Source organism: Jaculus jaculus, chromosome 12, assembly GCF_020740685.1.
Source record: "Jaculus jaculus isolate mJacJac1 chromosome 12, mJacJac1.mat.Y.cur, whole genome shotgun sequence".
NCBI classification, from domain to species: Eukaryota; Metazoa; Chordata; class Mammalia; order Rodentia; family Dipodidae; genus Jaculus; species Jaculus jaculus.
In genome coordinates, this window is record NC_059113.1 from 15,795,964 (window position 1) to 15,811,356 (window position 15,393).

The 15,393-nt window shown below is 47.6% G+C and overlaps 1 protein-coding gene across 1 annotated transcript in view; it reads left to right on the top strand.

Moving 5' to 3' along the window:
* Positions 1-8,408, top strand: part of Dock5 (dedicator of cytokinesis 5) — a 221,083-nt gene extending 212,675 nt beyond the window's left edge. The window contains exons 49-52 of the mRNA XM_004665821.2: positions 3,400-3,568; positions 5,249-5,387; positions 6,807-6,907; positions 7,408-8,408. Coding sequence (XP_004665878.2) covers positions 3,400-3,568; positions 5,249-5,387; positions 6,807-6,907; positions 7,408-7,512 — 514 coding nt within the window. The 3' untranslated portion in view covers positions 7,513-8,408. The remainder of the gene's footprint in view (positions 1-3,399; positions 3,569-5,248; positions 5,388-6,806; positions 6,908-7,407) is intronic.
* Positions 8,409-15,393: the final 6,985 nt, after the last annotated feature.

A 15,393-nucleotide genomic window follows, 5' to 3' on the forward strand; every position in this document is an offset into this window, starting at 1 on the left:
ACCCACGTTAGCCAGATGCACAAGGGAGCACACGTGTCTGGAGTTTGTTTGCAGTGGCTGGAAGCCCTGGTGTGCCCATTTCTTTCTTTCTTTCTTTCTTTCTTTCTCTCTTTCTCTCTCTCTCTGTCTCTTTCACTCTCAAATAAATAAATAAACCAAGAAAAAGTTGAAAAAAAAAAAAAGAGTTTGGGCACACTAGGGCCTCTTGCCACTGAAAATGAACTCCAGATGTATGCACCACTTTGTGGGTCTGGCTTTATGTGGACATGGAAATCTGAAGGTAGAAAATGATAATAGTTTGAGAACTCTCCCTTCAACCCCTGGCTCCTAACCACCAGCATCACTCTCCAGAGGTGACTGACAGGAGCCCTCTGACGGCTTCTCAGGAACACAGGCAGTGCCTAAGTGCATAGTCTCCTGTATGCGTTTATGTCCCTTTCAGTTAACATATCTTGAAAATCGTCATGTTCAAAGCTGCAGAGATGGGGAAGTGGCTTGCCATTTAACGGTCACACGTGAGTGCCTGGTAAGGCATGAGACCACCTGAATGTGACTTCCCACAACCCATATAAAATGCTGGATGTGGCCACCTGCTTCAGTGACCCTGGTCCCTGATGAGGAGTCAGGGGAGCAGACCCTGGAGAAGCTCTGGGGCTGGCTGACTGAAAACAGCAGCTCCATATTGAGGGGGAGACTCATCTCAGGGAAGTACCCAGATGAGCAGGAGAGGTGGCCCCCCAACCCATGTGCATGATGCATGTACACCAGACATGCAGGCAAACGCCACACCACGTGTGTTAAAAAACAAGCTGTTTTCTTTACCTGCAAGCATCTCATAAGTCTGCACCATGAGATCCTCCACCAGGACTACTAAAAGATAGCTAGCCAAACTTGGTTCTTCAGAACTTCTTTTTTTTTCAATTTTTTTTGTTCATATTTTATTTATTTATTTGAGAGCGACAGACACAGAGAGAAAGACAGAGGGAGAGAGAGAGAATGGGCACGCCAGGGCTTCCTGCCTCTGCAAACAAACTCCAGACACGTGCGCCCCCTTGTGCATCTGGCTAACGTGGGACCTGGGGAACCAAGCTTTGTACCGGGGTCCCTAGGCTTCACAGGCAAGTGCTTAACCGCTAAGCCATCTCTCCAGCCCATCTTCAGAACTTCTTAAATTAAAGAGGTGCATATTTAAGACTACTACAGAATGGGAGCCTCTTAAATGGAATTAACAATTGATACATTTTTTATTTGACAACTTAAACCAAATAAGTAAAAATACAGAGTTTTGCTCCGTGAAAGGGAAGATATAACCAAATGTATTATTAAATGACAAATTACCAAAAGCCGGTTTGTTCAACACATGAATGAATAGGAAAAGCAAAATAAATAGTTTATACAAAAACATAAAAAAAATATTAACTGGAAAATATTCCTTAAAAAGAGATTCAGCCATGAAATACTTAAATAAGTGGCTAGAGATAGATAGACAGACAGATGCTAATTTAAAGGACGGAAGAATCTGAATTAGAAAAAGTACTTCCATCCAGGTGTGGTGGCTCATGCCTGTAATCCCAGCACTCAGGTGGTGAGACAGGGGGATTGCCACAAGCTCAAGGCCATTGTGAGCTACAGACTGAGACTCCACGTGCCTATGGCAGTGGGAGATGGAGTCAGGAGAATCTCAAGCCCGTGGGCTAGTTCTGCCCACGTTCACCTGCAGTCTGGTAGGAGCCCATGTCTCAAAGAACGTGGAACACAGAAACCTAGAAGCTGTGCTCTGACCTCCACATGCACACACTGGCGTGCACGCGTGCACCCCCCCCACACACACACACACAATTTTTAAAAGAATTTCCCTTAAGTTCAGGTGCTGCTTCTTCAGGCTGAGCATGCGTTTTACACACGATGTGCTCTGTTCAGGTAGCGTGTCTCCCAGCACTGCGTGGTCTCCATTTGCCCCTTTATGGGTGACATGAATTGGCCTCTTAGTTAAGGTTTTGTCTTGGTATAATTCCCATTTTTCCTTTTGTAATTTCTAAGTAATGTGTGGAGCTGCTGGAGGTGGGAGAACATGCTTGTGCCACGGTGCACATGTGGAGATCAGAGGACAGATTCAGCATCCTTGCCTTCCGTTTGTTTGTTTTTTTTTTTAATTTTTTTAAAAATTTTTATTAGCATTTTTCATGATTATAAAAAAATATCCCATGGTAATTCCTTCCCTTCCCCCTGACACTTTCCCCTTTGAAATTCCACTCTCCATCAGATTACCTCCCCATTTCAATCATTGTACTTACATATATACAATATCAACCTATTAAGTACCCTCCTCCCTTCCTTTCTCTTCCCTTTATATCTCCTTTTTAACTTACTGGCCTCTGCTACTAAGTATTTTCATTCTCATGCAGAAGCCCAATCATCTGTAGCTAGGATCCACATATGAGAGAGAACATGTGGTGCTTGGCTTTCTGGGCCTGGGTTATCTGACTTAGTATAATCCTTTCCAGGTCCATCCATTTTTCTGCGAATTTCGTAACTTCATTTTTCTTTACCGCTGAGTAGAACTCCATTGTATAAATGTGCCACATCTTCATTATCCACTCATCAGTTGAGGGACATCTAGGCTGGTTTGCCTTCCATTTCGTTTGCTCTCTTGTTGTTGCCCACGTCGTTGGTCAAGCTAACTAGCCCGTGAGCTTCTGGGGATTCTCCCGTCCCTGCCTCCTATCTTGCCATGGGAGTGCGGGCAGCTCAGGCCCTTTTCTACTGCACCTGGCTTCACACAGCTCCTGGAGCTCTAGCTCAGGTCCTTATGTGTGCATGGCAAGCACTTTACCCATTGGGGCCATCTACCCAGCCCTGTTTAAGGGAGTGGGTCACTTTTCATTATGGCACTTGGAACTCTGCCATTGTAACTAACAGTGTTCGTGAATGCCAAGCACTGTTCTAAGTAGTTGTATAAACAGTTAAGAAGGCATTATCATCATCATCTCCATTTTACATATGAGGGAACTGAGTTTTTATGCCCAGGATCACCCAATGTGTAAGGACAAGGTAGCACTGGATTGTAGCACTCTGGCTTCAAAGCCTGAGCTGTTATTTATTAAGCAAAGCTATGCACCAATAATGTTTTGCTTTCTGGGACCTTCCTGGGATCTCTTCCAAGTATAAGATAGATATTCACTAATTCTCTGTCCCTTTCATTCGATGTTCTCATTTCCGTGCCTGGTACCCTGAGATGTTTACTTAGCAACTGAAAACTCAGATTAAGAACCTAAGAGTAGAATTCTGGGGCAAGATAAGATAGACGAACCACAGCCACAGGTCCTTTGGAGTGAATTCTGACCATCCTGGAGTCCGGGTTTGCTGGTCATTTTTCGTATCCTCCTTTCCTGGCTGCAGATCCATCCTGGAGCCGCTCTTTGAGCGCAGGGCCTCATCCGGTGCCAGAGTTGAGGATCAGCCACCCAGAGAGGACAGTGAAAACCGGATCAGCAAGTGCAAGAGAAAAGACTGGAGTCTGAGCAAGTCCCAAGTCATCGCGGAGAAAGCTCCAGAACCCGATATGATGGTAACAAAAAGAGAAAACAAGCAAGCCAGCAAGTGCTGGCTCTATGCCATTGCCTGCCCGGCAGCAGACTCAGCCCCACTCGGTGCAGGGCAGTGAGTCACATCGCACACAGACGCCTGGTGGCTGCTCTCAGGACGCAGCCACCTACAGCAGTGCCGGATCACAGGCGGTGGGAGGAAAAGCTTGTGAGGAGAGTGTTGAGTCTCCAAGTCAGCGCTGGCGTGAGATCTCGTACCCACAACGTAAACACACGCCTTGCCACTTGGAGTCGTAGATCTCACCACCACGTTCCATGAGTCACCTCAAACACTGTCATATCGCTTCTTAACTTTAAAAAAAAAAAAAAATCTTTTTTTTTTCTTTTCATAAGCCAAATCATGTTTTTAAGCATGACAAGGCCAGGTCTCACTGAGAATCCAGGTGGCTTACTGCCAACCTAAATGACTTCAGTCTATGGTCAGAATCAAGCTAAAGGCCAACCAGACAGCCTGCTGTGCTGTGGTGTGATTTCTAGTGCGTGTCTGTAGCAGTCTCCTCGTTGCTGAGACAAAGTACTGGACTGGAAGCGGCACATGGCAGGGAAGGGTTTATTTCAGACTTACAGTTTCCAGGAGAAGCTTCGCCGTGGTAGAGGAGGCATGGCCAGCAGCGGAGAGCACGAGCTGTCAGAGGGAGCTCTCGACTCTCGGCAGGACAGGACTCTGAGCCCCGCGGCCTGCCCCCGGCAACCCACCCCTCCTGCAAGGCTCCAACTCCTAAGGGCTTCACCCATGAACAAGTAGGAGGTGTTATCACACACACCTAGAGGCTGTGGGAACAGTTTACATTCAAACTACCACAGTATCTCTGCCTTAAAAGTGGCCCCTTTGGGGGCTGGAGAGATGGCTTAGTGGTTAAGCGCTTGCCTGTGAAGCCTAAGGATCCTGGTTCGAGGCTCGATTCCCCAGGACCCACGTTAGCCAGATGCACAAGGGGGCGCACTTGTCTGGCATTCGTTTGCAGTGGCTGGAGGCCCTGGTGCACCCATTCTCCCTCTGTCTCTCTCTCTCTCTTTGCCTCTTTCTCCCTCTGTCTGTCGCTCTCAAATAAAAAAATTTTAAAGTGGCTCCTTGGAAACCAAAAAAATAAAAAAAGTTAAAATTTTAAAAATGGGGGGCTAATTGGGAGGCTGGGGAGATAGCTTATTCAGTAAAATGCTTGCCACACAAGAATGATGACCTGAGTTCAATCCCCAGAACAACCTATGTAAAAAAAACAAGCTAGGCATGGTGGCACATGTGTGATTAGGACACTGAAAGGCTGTCATGAAGTTTCCACTCAAACCTGTAAATCAAAATAAACCCTTTCCTCCCATCAGTTGCTTTTGGTTGGGTGATTTTGTGCCAGCCAAATGAAGGTAAGCGCAGCGCTGTGGGATGCCAGGAGCTTGCTAGCTAGTCAGTCCGTCCTACCTGGTGAGGTCCAGGTGAAGGAGAGGCCCTGCCGTTGAGCCAGATGGGCAGTGTCTGAGGAGAAACACCCAGGGTGGCTCTCTGACCTCCACATGCATGCGCACACAAAGAAAAGGGTGGCAGGGGAGTAGCTCCTAGAATTCAACCCTTCCATCAGTTTCTGATCAGCAGCCAGATGGTCAGCTGAGCTCTGCGAGAATACTTCACCGTGTTTTCCCTCCGCTCCCAGAGCCCGGGCAGGAAGGTACAAAGGCCGAAGAGCCTCCAGCTGCTGGACAACCGGCTCACGCCGTTCCATGGTGCCTCCTCTCCCCAGTCTGCCGCCTTGAGCCCGCCTCCACTCACTCCTAAAGCCGCCAGGACGCTAAGTGAGTTTTACTACATCTCCTAGGTTTGTTCTGCTGGGACTGGAGTATGGCCATGAGTCTGGGTGGTTTTTAACCAAATCATCCCCAAAATGTTTAAGAGTATTAGGAAGTTGAGTCAGCTCTGTGGCCCTGGAACCCATCCGGTAGATGGAATCTAGGGCTGCACTCTGCTCTGACCCTCAATCCAACGGATCCCAATGTCCTATTAATAGCTATGGAGGTATAAATGAGGTAGATTCAGGCTGGGACTGGACAGAAAGCAAGTCACTGAGGAAGTTATCACTGAGGGGGCCGGGAAATGGTACAGCGGTTAAAGGCACTTGCTTGCAAAGCCCACTGACCTGGATTTGATTCCCCAGTACCCATAGAAAGCCAGATGCACAAAGTGGTGCATGAATCTAGAGTTTCTTTGCAGTAGAAAGAGGCCCTGGTTTGCCCATTCTCTTTCTCTGTCTCTCTCTCTCTCTCTCTACCCCCACTCTTGCAAATAAATAAATATATAAATAAATATATTCTTAAAAAGAAAGAAATTGGAGCTGGAGAGATCGCTCAGTTGTTAAGGCACTTGGCTGCAAAGTGTAATGTCCTGGAGTTTGATTCTCATGTTCCCCTGTAAAGCTGGATGTACAAGGTAGTGCCTGCATGCAGAGTTTGTTTGCAGTGGCACTATGCCTCAGTACACCCATTCATATTCTCTCTCTCTCTGTCTCCCCCCCTCTGTCTCTGCTTGCAAATAAATAAATTAGTAATTTTAAAAAAGAAAGAAGTTTTCATTGAGTAGTTAAGCCCATCAAGGAAAGTATACCCCTTGCGTATCTTACTGACAGTCAGACCCAGCAATCTGCAGTGCTTGAGAACAAAGAGAAAATGCTCATAGTACAAGGCATCGTCGAAGGACGCATCTATCAGTGCCAGCTAGGGATACTCGCCCATGAGAGTGAGAAAAACAGAGATGGTGTCCCAGCTTGAGGGTATTTCCTAAGCACTTGGCATACATCAGAGAGCAGTGATTTCCTAACTTCAAAACAAAACAAAACAAAAAAAAAAAAATGGCCAGCGTGGTCACGCACACCTTTAATCCCAGCACTGGGGAGGCAGAGGTAGGAGGATCGTGGTGAGTTCAAGGCCACCCTGAGACTACAGAGTGAATTCCAGGTCAGCCTGGGTTAGAGTGAGCCCCTACCTTAAAAAAAAAAAAGACACCTCATCTTCAGCTTAGTAGTAAAAACTAGAATTTTGACTTCAGAACTCTGTGGTGAAGCCTTCTGGTGCACGAAGGGAGGAAGGGTGAGAGGCCTTCATTCTCTCCATAGAAGGCGCTGTAGTGAGCAGGCTCGCTTAGCTACCACCGAGGCAAGTAGGATTTCTGTGATTGTAACCTGGGTACCCCTCCCCTTCATCTCCCTGTGTCATCTCCAGGTTCCCCGTCTTTGCCGACAGATGGGCTGCTGACTTCTCTCCCGCCTCCCCCGCCCCCCAAGAGCAAGCCCTATGAGAGCAGCCAGAGGAACTCCACCGAGGTAGGAATCCACAGGGGCCACGGTGCAGCCCACCGCTGGGAAGACAGCATGGCCTTGTCCACCTGGTTGAAGGCACAGGCTTTCCTACGTTCTTGTCTCTGTAGTGAGTCCTCAGTTTATTCTTGACACCACAGGAGATGGGAAGGATGGCTAAGCCCAAAGAGCACTTCAAACGGCTGGAGAGGAAGAGACATTTTCTTCCTCCCACAGTGGGGGTGAGATGGATTCATTCAAGTTCATTCTGAAGCGTCACTTCTGGGTGGCGGGCAGTCCTTCTGGGGTGAACTCAGAAGATAGCATTGCTTCATCAAATATTTCCCGAGTGCCCTTAGGTATAGGCCATGTACCCAAGTGTTGGAGATACAGTCATGACTCTGTGTGCAGGCTACGTAGACAAATACAGATTAATTCAGAGCTAAAGTCAACTGTGTGTAATGGGGAGAAAGTGGTATTGACAAGAAAGAAAGGATCGTTTCCAACTTTTTGTGTCTGTTTCCCAGATTGCACCCCCACTTCCTGTCCGAAGAGAAGCCAAAGCCCCGCCCCCGCCCCCGCCCAAGGCTCGGAAATCGGGCATCCTGTCTTCAGAGCCTGGATCCCAGTGAGGCTGTGGTCCTGGCTCGGCCACCCCTGAGTGCCTTGGTCCGCTGTTGCCTGAAGAGGGTCGCCAGGAGAGCCTGGCCTCATGGCACGGGCTCCCTGCTGGCTGCGCTGCCTGGCCAGAAATGTTTGCCAGCTCAAAACTGGGTTGGTTCCTTTGAAAGCCTTTCTCCGGTAGATGTTTGGAGACATGCCGCGTCCTCTCCAGCCCGTGGCCATCTGCCTGTGTTTTCAGAGTAGCCCCCTCCCCTCCATTACACTTCAGCCTCAGCCGCAGACGCACCAGGCTCTGAAGATGCGTCCACCGGGTCTTCCACAGCGACCGCGGACTGGCATTGGAGCAGCTGGGTGGATTTCTGGCTTTGCTTCTGGCAATCCAGTGCTGAAGACTTGGTAACTTCTCTCCTGAGTGCATCCCTGCCTGGCATAGCCTCTAGGAAGACAAGAATGCCAGGTCCAATCTGGGAGCTGACAGTTCTTTCTCTAACGTCTGCGATGTCCCCTTTGAGGGCAAGAGCACGCCTTTGTAATGGGGCAGGACGGCGCTCAGCTGTGGATGGCTTTTCACCACTAAGACACTAGGGCTTACTCCTTTCACACTCCCAAGTGTCCCTGGGTTCCTTTGAAGCTGGTTTGCATACATAGTTTCTCATCCTGTGCTCTCCTCTGAGCTCAGAGCCAAGGCTGAAAAGAACCTAAGGGTCCCAAGCCCAGGCAATTTCGTTTCTAGACCCCAGATGGGTGACTTGGGAGCCCCTGCCTGCTGCCTGATTTTACCGTGGAGAATACAGTGCAATATTGCCCTTGGATTATTTATTCTTCCTGTTCATAGAATTCGTTGGATTACTCGCTAATGGTACTAATGATACTCCTTTCAGAAGAAAAAAAAAAGGGTGATTTGGATGACCAAATATTTTTTATATATATATATATATATATATATATATATATATATATATGTATATATATATATATATATATATATATATCTCCACAGCAATAACCACAAGAAGTTATGGGTGTTTTGAGCTAAAAGGGTTTGAAGGATACACACACTAATTTTTAGATAAGGAAACTAAGGCCGCCCTTAGAACATGGAACTACAGATTCCTAGTAATCACCCAGCCCGCTACACCTAAGATAACACACAGATCTGGAGGATTCTCTCTGACAAGGTGTTCAATGCCTTGGAACTAGTTGGAACTGTATGTGAAACATCCCAGACATTTCTGTCACACTTGTGTGTGATGGCAGAGGCAACTTTTTGGCTGGGACTCAGGCCAACCTGGATTGAGCAGGGCAAGGGCCCCTCAGGAGTCTCTCAGTGATCTTACCCAGAATCCTTTCCTCCAAGTTGAAGAGCGGACGCGTGCCCTCTGTGAGACTCTCCATTCGCCTGCCTGCCTCTCTGCTTCCGTGGCTGGTTTCCCCGCCACCCCTGCGAGGGAGAGGCAAGCCTACAGGGGGACATGCCGGCCATGTTACTCAAGACATGAGTCTGCAGATGCGTCCAGAAGTAGCACGGCTGCCTGTCTCCCTTGACCCTCCCATCCCGGAGAACCTGCATGGGGAGAAAAACACAGAGCAACTTGAACCCCTTTGGGCTCTACTCCCAGACGTCACCGTTCACTTTGAAAACTCCCACAGGAAGCATTTGACATTCTCTGAGTTTTCATTTTGTCGTGCTTTAGAACGGGGCAGTGCCTCCTCCACGGACCGTCGTGGGGCTGCCAACACGCAGCAGTAGGGCCTGGCGCAGGGGTGGGTGGCTTTGCCCTGCCCGCCTCCAGCGAGACCCAGAACTCTGCAGGTGTTTGACTGACACTATGTTGATGCCAAGTATCCGAGGGTGAGTGCAGGTTGGTTCTGTACACACAACTCTCTTTGCCAAGAGGCGAAAGATTTCGAAGTCCCCTTTTTTTTTTTAATGCCTAGAGGAAGTGTTCGTAAAAATTGAAGAGGATTTCAAATGTGGAAAGAATCAAGCCGTGCAGAGACTGGAAAGAGTTGTGGGGGGGCTTCTGCGGAGATGGGAGGGCCTGAAAAGTCCCCTGGCACGCTGATGGAAAGGAATTTTCTCACCTCACCCTACTTTTCAAGCTACTATTGACATAAAAAGATGTGTCCTGGATCAGAAGAAGAAAAGACAGCCTCTAGCGTAGGCTTGCAGAGCCCTAGAAGAAAAGTCCGTGGCTTGGTCTGTAAGCAGAACCTGGACAAGTGTGGGCATCAGTGCCCGGGCCCTCCCTTTCCATAGCGCTCCCTTTGCAGTTTACTGAAAGTCAACAGCTCATCTGCCTGGATACGAAGGATTCCAGGAAGGACCGTGGGTTCCAGTTTACAGAGGATGTCGGGAGATTTGGTTTCTTGGGAAGCTATGGATTAGGAAGGGGTCGTGTTTGGAAAGCAAACAAACAAACAAACAAACTCACAAATGTCTGCCCTGCAGTCAGAAAGGTAGACTTGTGATGTGTTTAACCTAGAAGAGATGAGAGGCAGGAGTTAGCCCTGAAATCATTGCAACCTTTCATTTGTGGCTTTGTAACACTGAACCACTTCTGTTTTGCCCTCTCCTTCTGTGCCCTGGTGAGTAGCTTGCTTTGAGATTAGTTTTTTAAAGAGTGATTCCATGCAACATGTTATGGAAGGCTGGACAGGAGACTAGTCCTTCAGTAATCCACGGTGTCCAGTGGGAAAAGCTCAGTGTATAAAAGATAGCGGCTCACTGTGGTGTGCCATAGGGCTGGAAAGTGAGGGTGCTCAGTGAGAATGAAGCTGTTATAAATGGGCCTTCTTGGGTCAGAGGCTGTCTGTTTCCTGTACCCCTGGGCTCCAGCGTTGCAGTTATTTTCTCCAGCCAGGAGACACCCAGTAAAACCACGCTGGGGTCATGTGGACCCGAGACAACAGCTACCTTCTTCACTCTCTCCCGGAGCCTCTGCCCTCTTGTTGCCTCCAGATCGAAGGACAGTCTGTCGTTTTGCAGCTGAGCTGGAACTGATGGACAATTGAGTGCAGCACTCTTAGGAGTGCGGATGAATGTATTTTCGGACAGCTGGATGCCCCGTGGCCTTCTCTCGGACGCAGTGCCCACTCCAGCTTCCCAGAACGTGCCTGAGGCTCCCTCTGGTGAAAGGTACTTAATTAAACAGGACCTTTCGGGTTTGTGCCTTCACTCCTCACACTTCTCAGGTACAAGGAAACGGGGATTCAAGAGCCTCCCATCAGCGCAAACCAGGGCTCTAGAGGTGATGGAGCTTCCGGGAGGCCCATGGGTGGTGGCTCCCTGGCCTCCCTTTCCTCTTCTGTCAAAACTGCACATTCTGTGTGTGAGGCGACATTGGTGGTTCTGGTCTCTTCCACCCTGGCTTCCTTTATTCTAAATGAACCAAAAGAAAAGGTGAAACTGGTCCACAAAGGCTTTTTGACCCCATGCATTGGAATCCCCATTTTTCTTTTTAATTTTTTTTTATTATTGACAACTTCCATAATTAGACAATAAGCCATGGTAACTCCCCCCCGCCCCCAGTTTCCGCTTCACAACTCCACTGTCCGTCATATCCCCTCCCCTCTCAATCGCTCTCTCTTGGAGTCCCCATTTTTCATCCCATATTGGTGCTTTGATTCCCCCATGTCTCGGCTATTAAGATGAAAAGAATCATGAATGTTAAAGTAATGAATCCTGCCATCTAATTAGAGATATTGCTACAAATTGCCACCATACACTGAAGTTTCCTATAGACAGTATCACGTCCATAATAGTCTGCAGACTTAGCAACCTGGGCCACCATGTCTGGGATTCCAATTTAATGTAAAAAAAAAATCACACTTTGTTTCCTGTGTACTTTAGGGAGTTGATAAATATCACTTCCACAATAAGTCCATCTAAAATTATATTGGAAGGGCTGGGGCTGTAAAGGGGATGTAGCTCAGTGGTACATGGTAAACATGAGGCCCTGGTTTGGTCCAATCATCAGTACTGAAAAAGAAAGAAAAATTCAATTGGGAAAAAAAAAAAAAAGCAGCTTCTCTTTGGATGGGTTTGGAGTTAAGCCAGCGATTACAATCTAGAAGTGGAATAGGTTTTCCTTTCAGACTGACTCCTGGCTGCCTCCTCAGACCCAGTCTCAAGCTGATCTCTCATGTGCACTGTCCCAACTCATCTCCTAGTCACCTTTCGTGAGGTGTTCATCCAAACTGTCAAAATCCCATAGTTTTCTTACCTCGTTGGGTTTCATGCCTGGACGGTTAGGAAGATACGTGTTGAAGTAGAAGAGTTTTGTTCAGATTTGCTGTTATTTATTTTGTAAATTAAAAAAATGGAAATGTATTTTCAAGTTTATTATGTGTTCAGTTTGTCACTGCTCTTCGATTAATAAAATGAAATCATGAACTTTGTAATTCTTCCCTATGGGTACTTCCTTCAAGACACATCACAGCCAGGACCCCTCTGGCTCGTTTGATTCTCAGGTCCTGTTTGTTGAACTTATACTGTGGGGTCCTGGAGTCGGTTTTTGGCTCAGGACTAATAAAAACTGTAAACCATTGTGTTTCTTTCTGCCCTTCAAACCCATGCCTGTGGTGTCTGAGCTGAGAGCTTTCTGCTAAGAATTTATTTAATGTACATAGGTTCTTTTTGAAAATGTCACAGCAATTTAGACAGAGGTAACAAGTTAAACCAAGAATACCTGGGCTGGATCCAGTTAATGTGTTACTTTTTTTTAAAACAGTGATGTTCCCCCAGTGATGTCTCTGTGCTTAAGAATTACCCGCGTGCAGGCTGGAGAGATGGCTTAGTGGTTAGGGCATTTGCCTGTGAAGCCAAAAAAAATAGGTTTAATCCCCAGGACCCACATAAGCCAGATGCACAAGGGACAATGCGTCTGGAGTTTGTTTGCAGTGGCTGGAGGCCCCGGTGTGCCCATTCTCTTACCCGTCTCTCTTCTATCTCTCTGCTCACAAATAAATAAAAATTAAAAAAAAAAAAGAATTACCCACATGCTTGCTAAAGGAGTGGATGGCAGGGGCTGGGTGGGGAGAGGGTCCAGTGCTTAAAGGCACTTGCTTGCAAAGGCAGCTAGCCCAGGGTCCAGTTCCTCAGCCACTCACATAAAGCTGACTGGGCATTCATTTGTAGCAGCAAGAGACCCTGGCACACTCATGCACACACACACGCACACAATCTAGACACTATAGGAGTTTTCTCACAACCCTGCGAGGCTCAGGGAACGTTGCCGAAGAAGAATGTAAGAGCCACAGGATGGGAAAGTGTACCCCTGGGAACTACTGTCCTCCCGACAACAACTGCTGGTGCATTTATGACCCCGCAGTGATTGCCGACACCCCCATGATACCGCACTGTCCTGAGCCCATGGAGGATGGAGAACAAAAGGGATTTGACGGCCTTGAAAGAAAAGAGTGGTCAGTGGAATGGGGGAGAGGAAACACAAGAGGATAATGTGATGGGAACGACCAAATTACAGAACATTTATATAATAAAGTTTGCAAAGCCAGGCGTGGTGGCGCACACCTTTAATCCAGCACTCGGGAGGCAGAGCTAGAAGGATCGCCATGAGTTTGAGGCCACCCTGAGATTACAGAGTGAATTCTAGGTCAGCCTGGGCCAGAATGAGACTCTACCTGGGAAAACCAAGAAAAAAAAAAAGTTTTCAATTTAGGAAAAATAAATAAATAACATGGCTTGGGCTCCAAGGCCAGAAGGAATGCACAGGCCCAGGACATGTCTTGCGACCTAGGATCCCCATTGAGAAAGTCTACCTCTGTCCACAGTCTGCATCACTAAGTGCTCATCATCCCACAAGGCTACAATGTCTAAAACTGTTGCTTAAACGAGGGATCTATTTTTCTTTTCCTTCTGTCAAGGTAGGGTCTTACTCTAGCGCGGACTGACCTGGCGCTCACTTTGTAGTCTCGGACCAGCCTCACATTCACAGCGATCGCCCTACCCCTGCCTTCCCAGAGCTGGCATTAAAGGTATGCACCGTAAACCATTCTTTTTGCTACTTGCTCATTTAAATGTCACGTACGGTGAAGAACTCATGTCATGAAATGTGCCATTTTATAGGGTTGCCCATCTTTTACTTTGACAGGTCACATACAGGCTGTTTCCTAAGAAAGGGCTTGGCATTTTAATACAGGTGGAGCCGTCACTCGCCATTCACCTTGGTTGTTTGTGGTGTTTATGGATCAAGTCGACCTAATGCGGTCGGCTACGTTGTAAGCCACTGGAAGAGCGAACCTCAATAGCAGCATCAGGGAGTTGGAAGAGCTGCTTTTTAATCCCATTCAGAGAGCCCAACAGCTGGTCCAAAAAAAAACAACTGCCCCAGAGATGACAAGATTTGACAACAGATACCTAAGGCTTCAAGACATGTATAAACTGAGGACATTGCCCTTTAAAAAAATATGTTCATTAATGGTAAGTTCAAAGCCAACCTGAGCAACATAAAACTCTCTCTCAAAAAAAAAAAAAAAATCTAAAGGGACTATGGGAGATGGAGTCAGTAAAGTGTTTGCTGTGTAAGCACAAGAACTTAAGTTTGATCTGCAGTACCCATGTAAAAATGCCAGGCATGGTCACATGCCCCTATAGTCCCAGTGCTGAAGAGACCGAAGGATCCTTGGGACTTACTGGCTAGTCTACCCTAACTGGTGAACTCCATTTGCCTGTGAAGTCTGATGACCCCAGTTCGATTCCCCAGTACCCACATAAGCCAGATGCACAAAGGTGCATGTGTGTGAAGTTTGCTTGCAGTGGCTAGAGGCCCCTGGTGTGCCCATTCTCTTTCTCTCCATCTGCCTCTCTCTCTCTAATACATAAATACTTTTTAAAAAGTGTAGAACAGGGATGGAGAGATGGCTTAGAGGTTAAGCGCTTGCCTGTGAAGCCTAAGGACCCCAGTTCGAGGCTCGATTCCCCAGGACCCACATTAACCAGATGCACAAGGGGGCGCATGCGTCTGGAGTTGGTCTGCAGTAGCTGGAGGGCCTGGCGCGCCCATTCTCTCTCTCTTCCTCTGTCCGTCTCTAATATGTAAAAACAAAGAAAAGATGAGATTGAGAGAGTGAGTATGGGTGGCCAGGGCCTCCTGCCACTGCAAACCAACTCCAGACACATGTGCCACTTTATGCATCTGCCTTTATGTGGATAACGGGAACGGAACCCAAGTCAACAGGCTTTGTAAACAAGTGCCTTAAGTGCTAAACCATCTCCCCCATGTGAGTTTCCTTATTTTAAAGTGAGGGCAGTGACAGCTATTTTCCATCTTGCTTAGGGAAAATATTTGCACAGGTACCGAGCATGAAGCCTGCCGTGGGTCTTTGCGGAGAGTGGATGGTAACTGCTTTTTGGCTCGGATGGGAGAACAGCAGGTCCCTGTCCCTACCCACCTCGAACGTAGTATCAAAAAAGTGGGTGGAACATTCAGGCCTTGGTCCATGCTGTGACTTCAATCTGCCCCCAAAGTTCGTGTGATGGAAGCTTGTCACCAAGGAAAGGATGTTGAGGTTGTGGACCCTTTAGGAAGTGGCAGATCATAGAGACAGCACGAATACCCGTCTCACGGAAGTGGGTTAGGTCTTGTAGGAATTAATTACCATGAAAGCAGGATGAGGCCAAGTGAAAGTACCCCGTGATTGGTCTGTCCCACGCCTGCCCCATACCACTCTGACATGTGTCCCTGCCTCAGGACACTGTCAGGGTGTGACACAAGATGAGATCTCCTGCATGAGCCAAAATAAATCATCTTTCCTTATCAAGTGACCAGCGTCAGGTTTGTAGCTACAACAATAGAAAAGAGGCAGAGTCCAAACCTCACTGTGCAGCACCTGGCTGACACCACACCTTCGCTAAGAAGGTCAAAGAC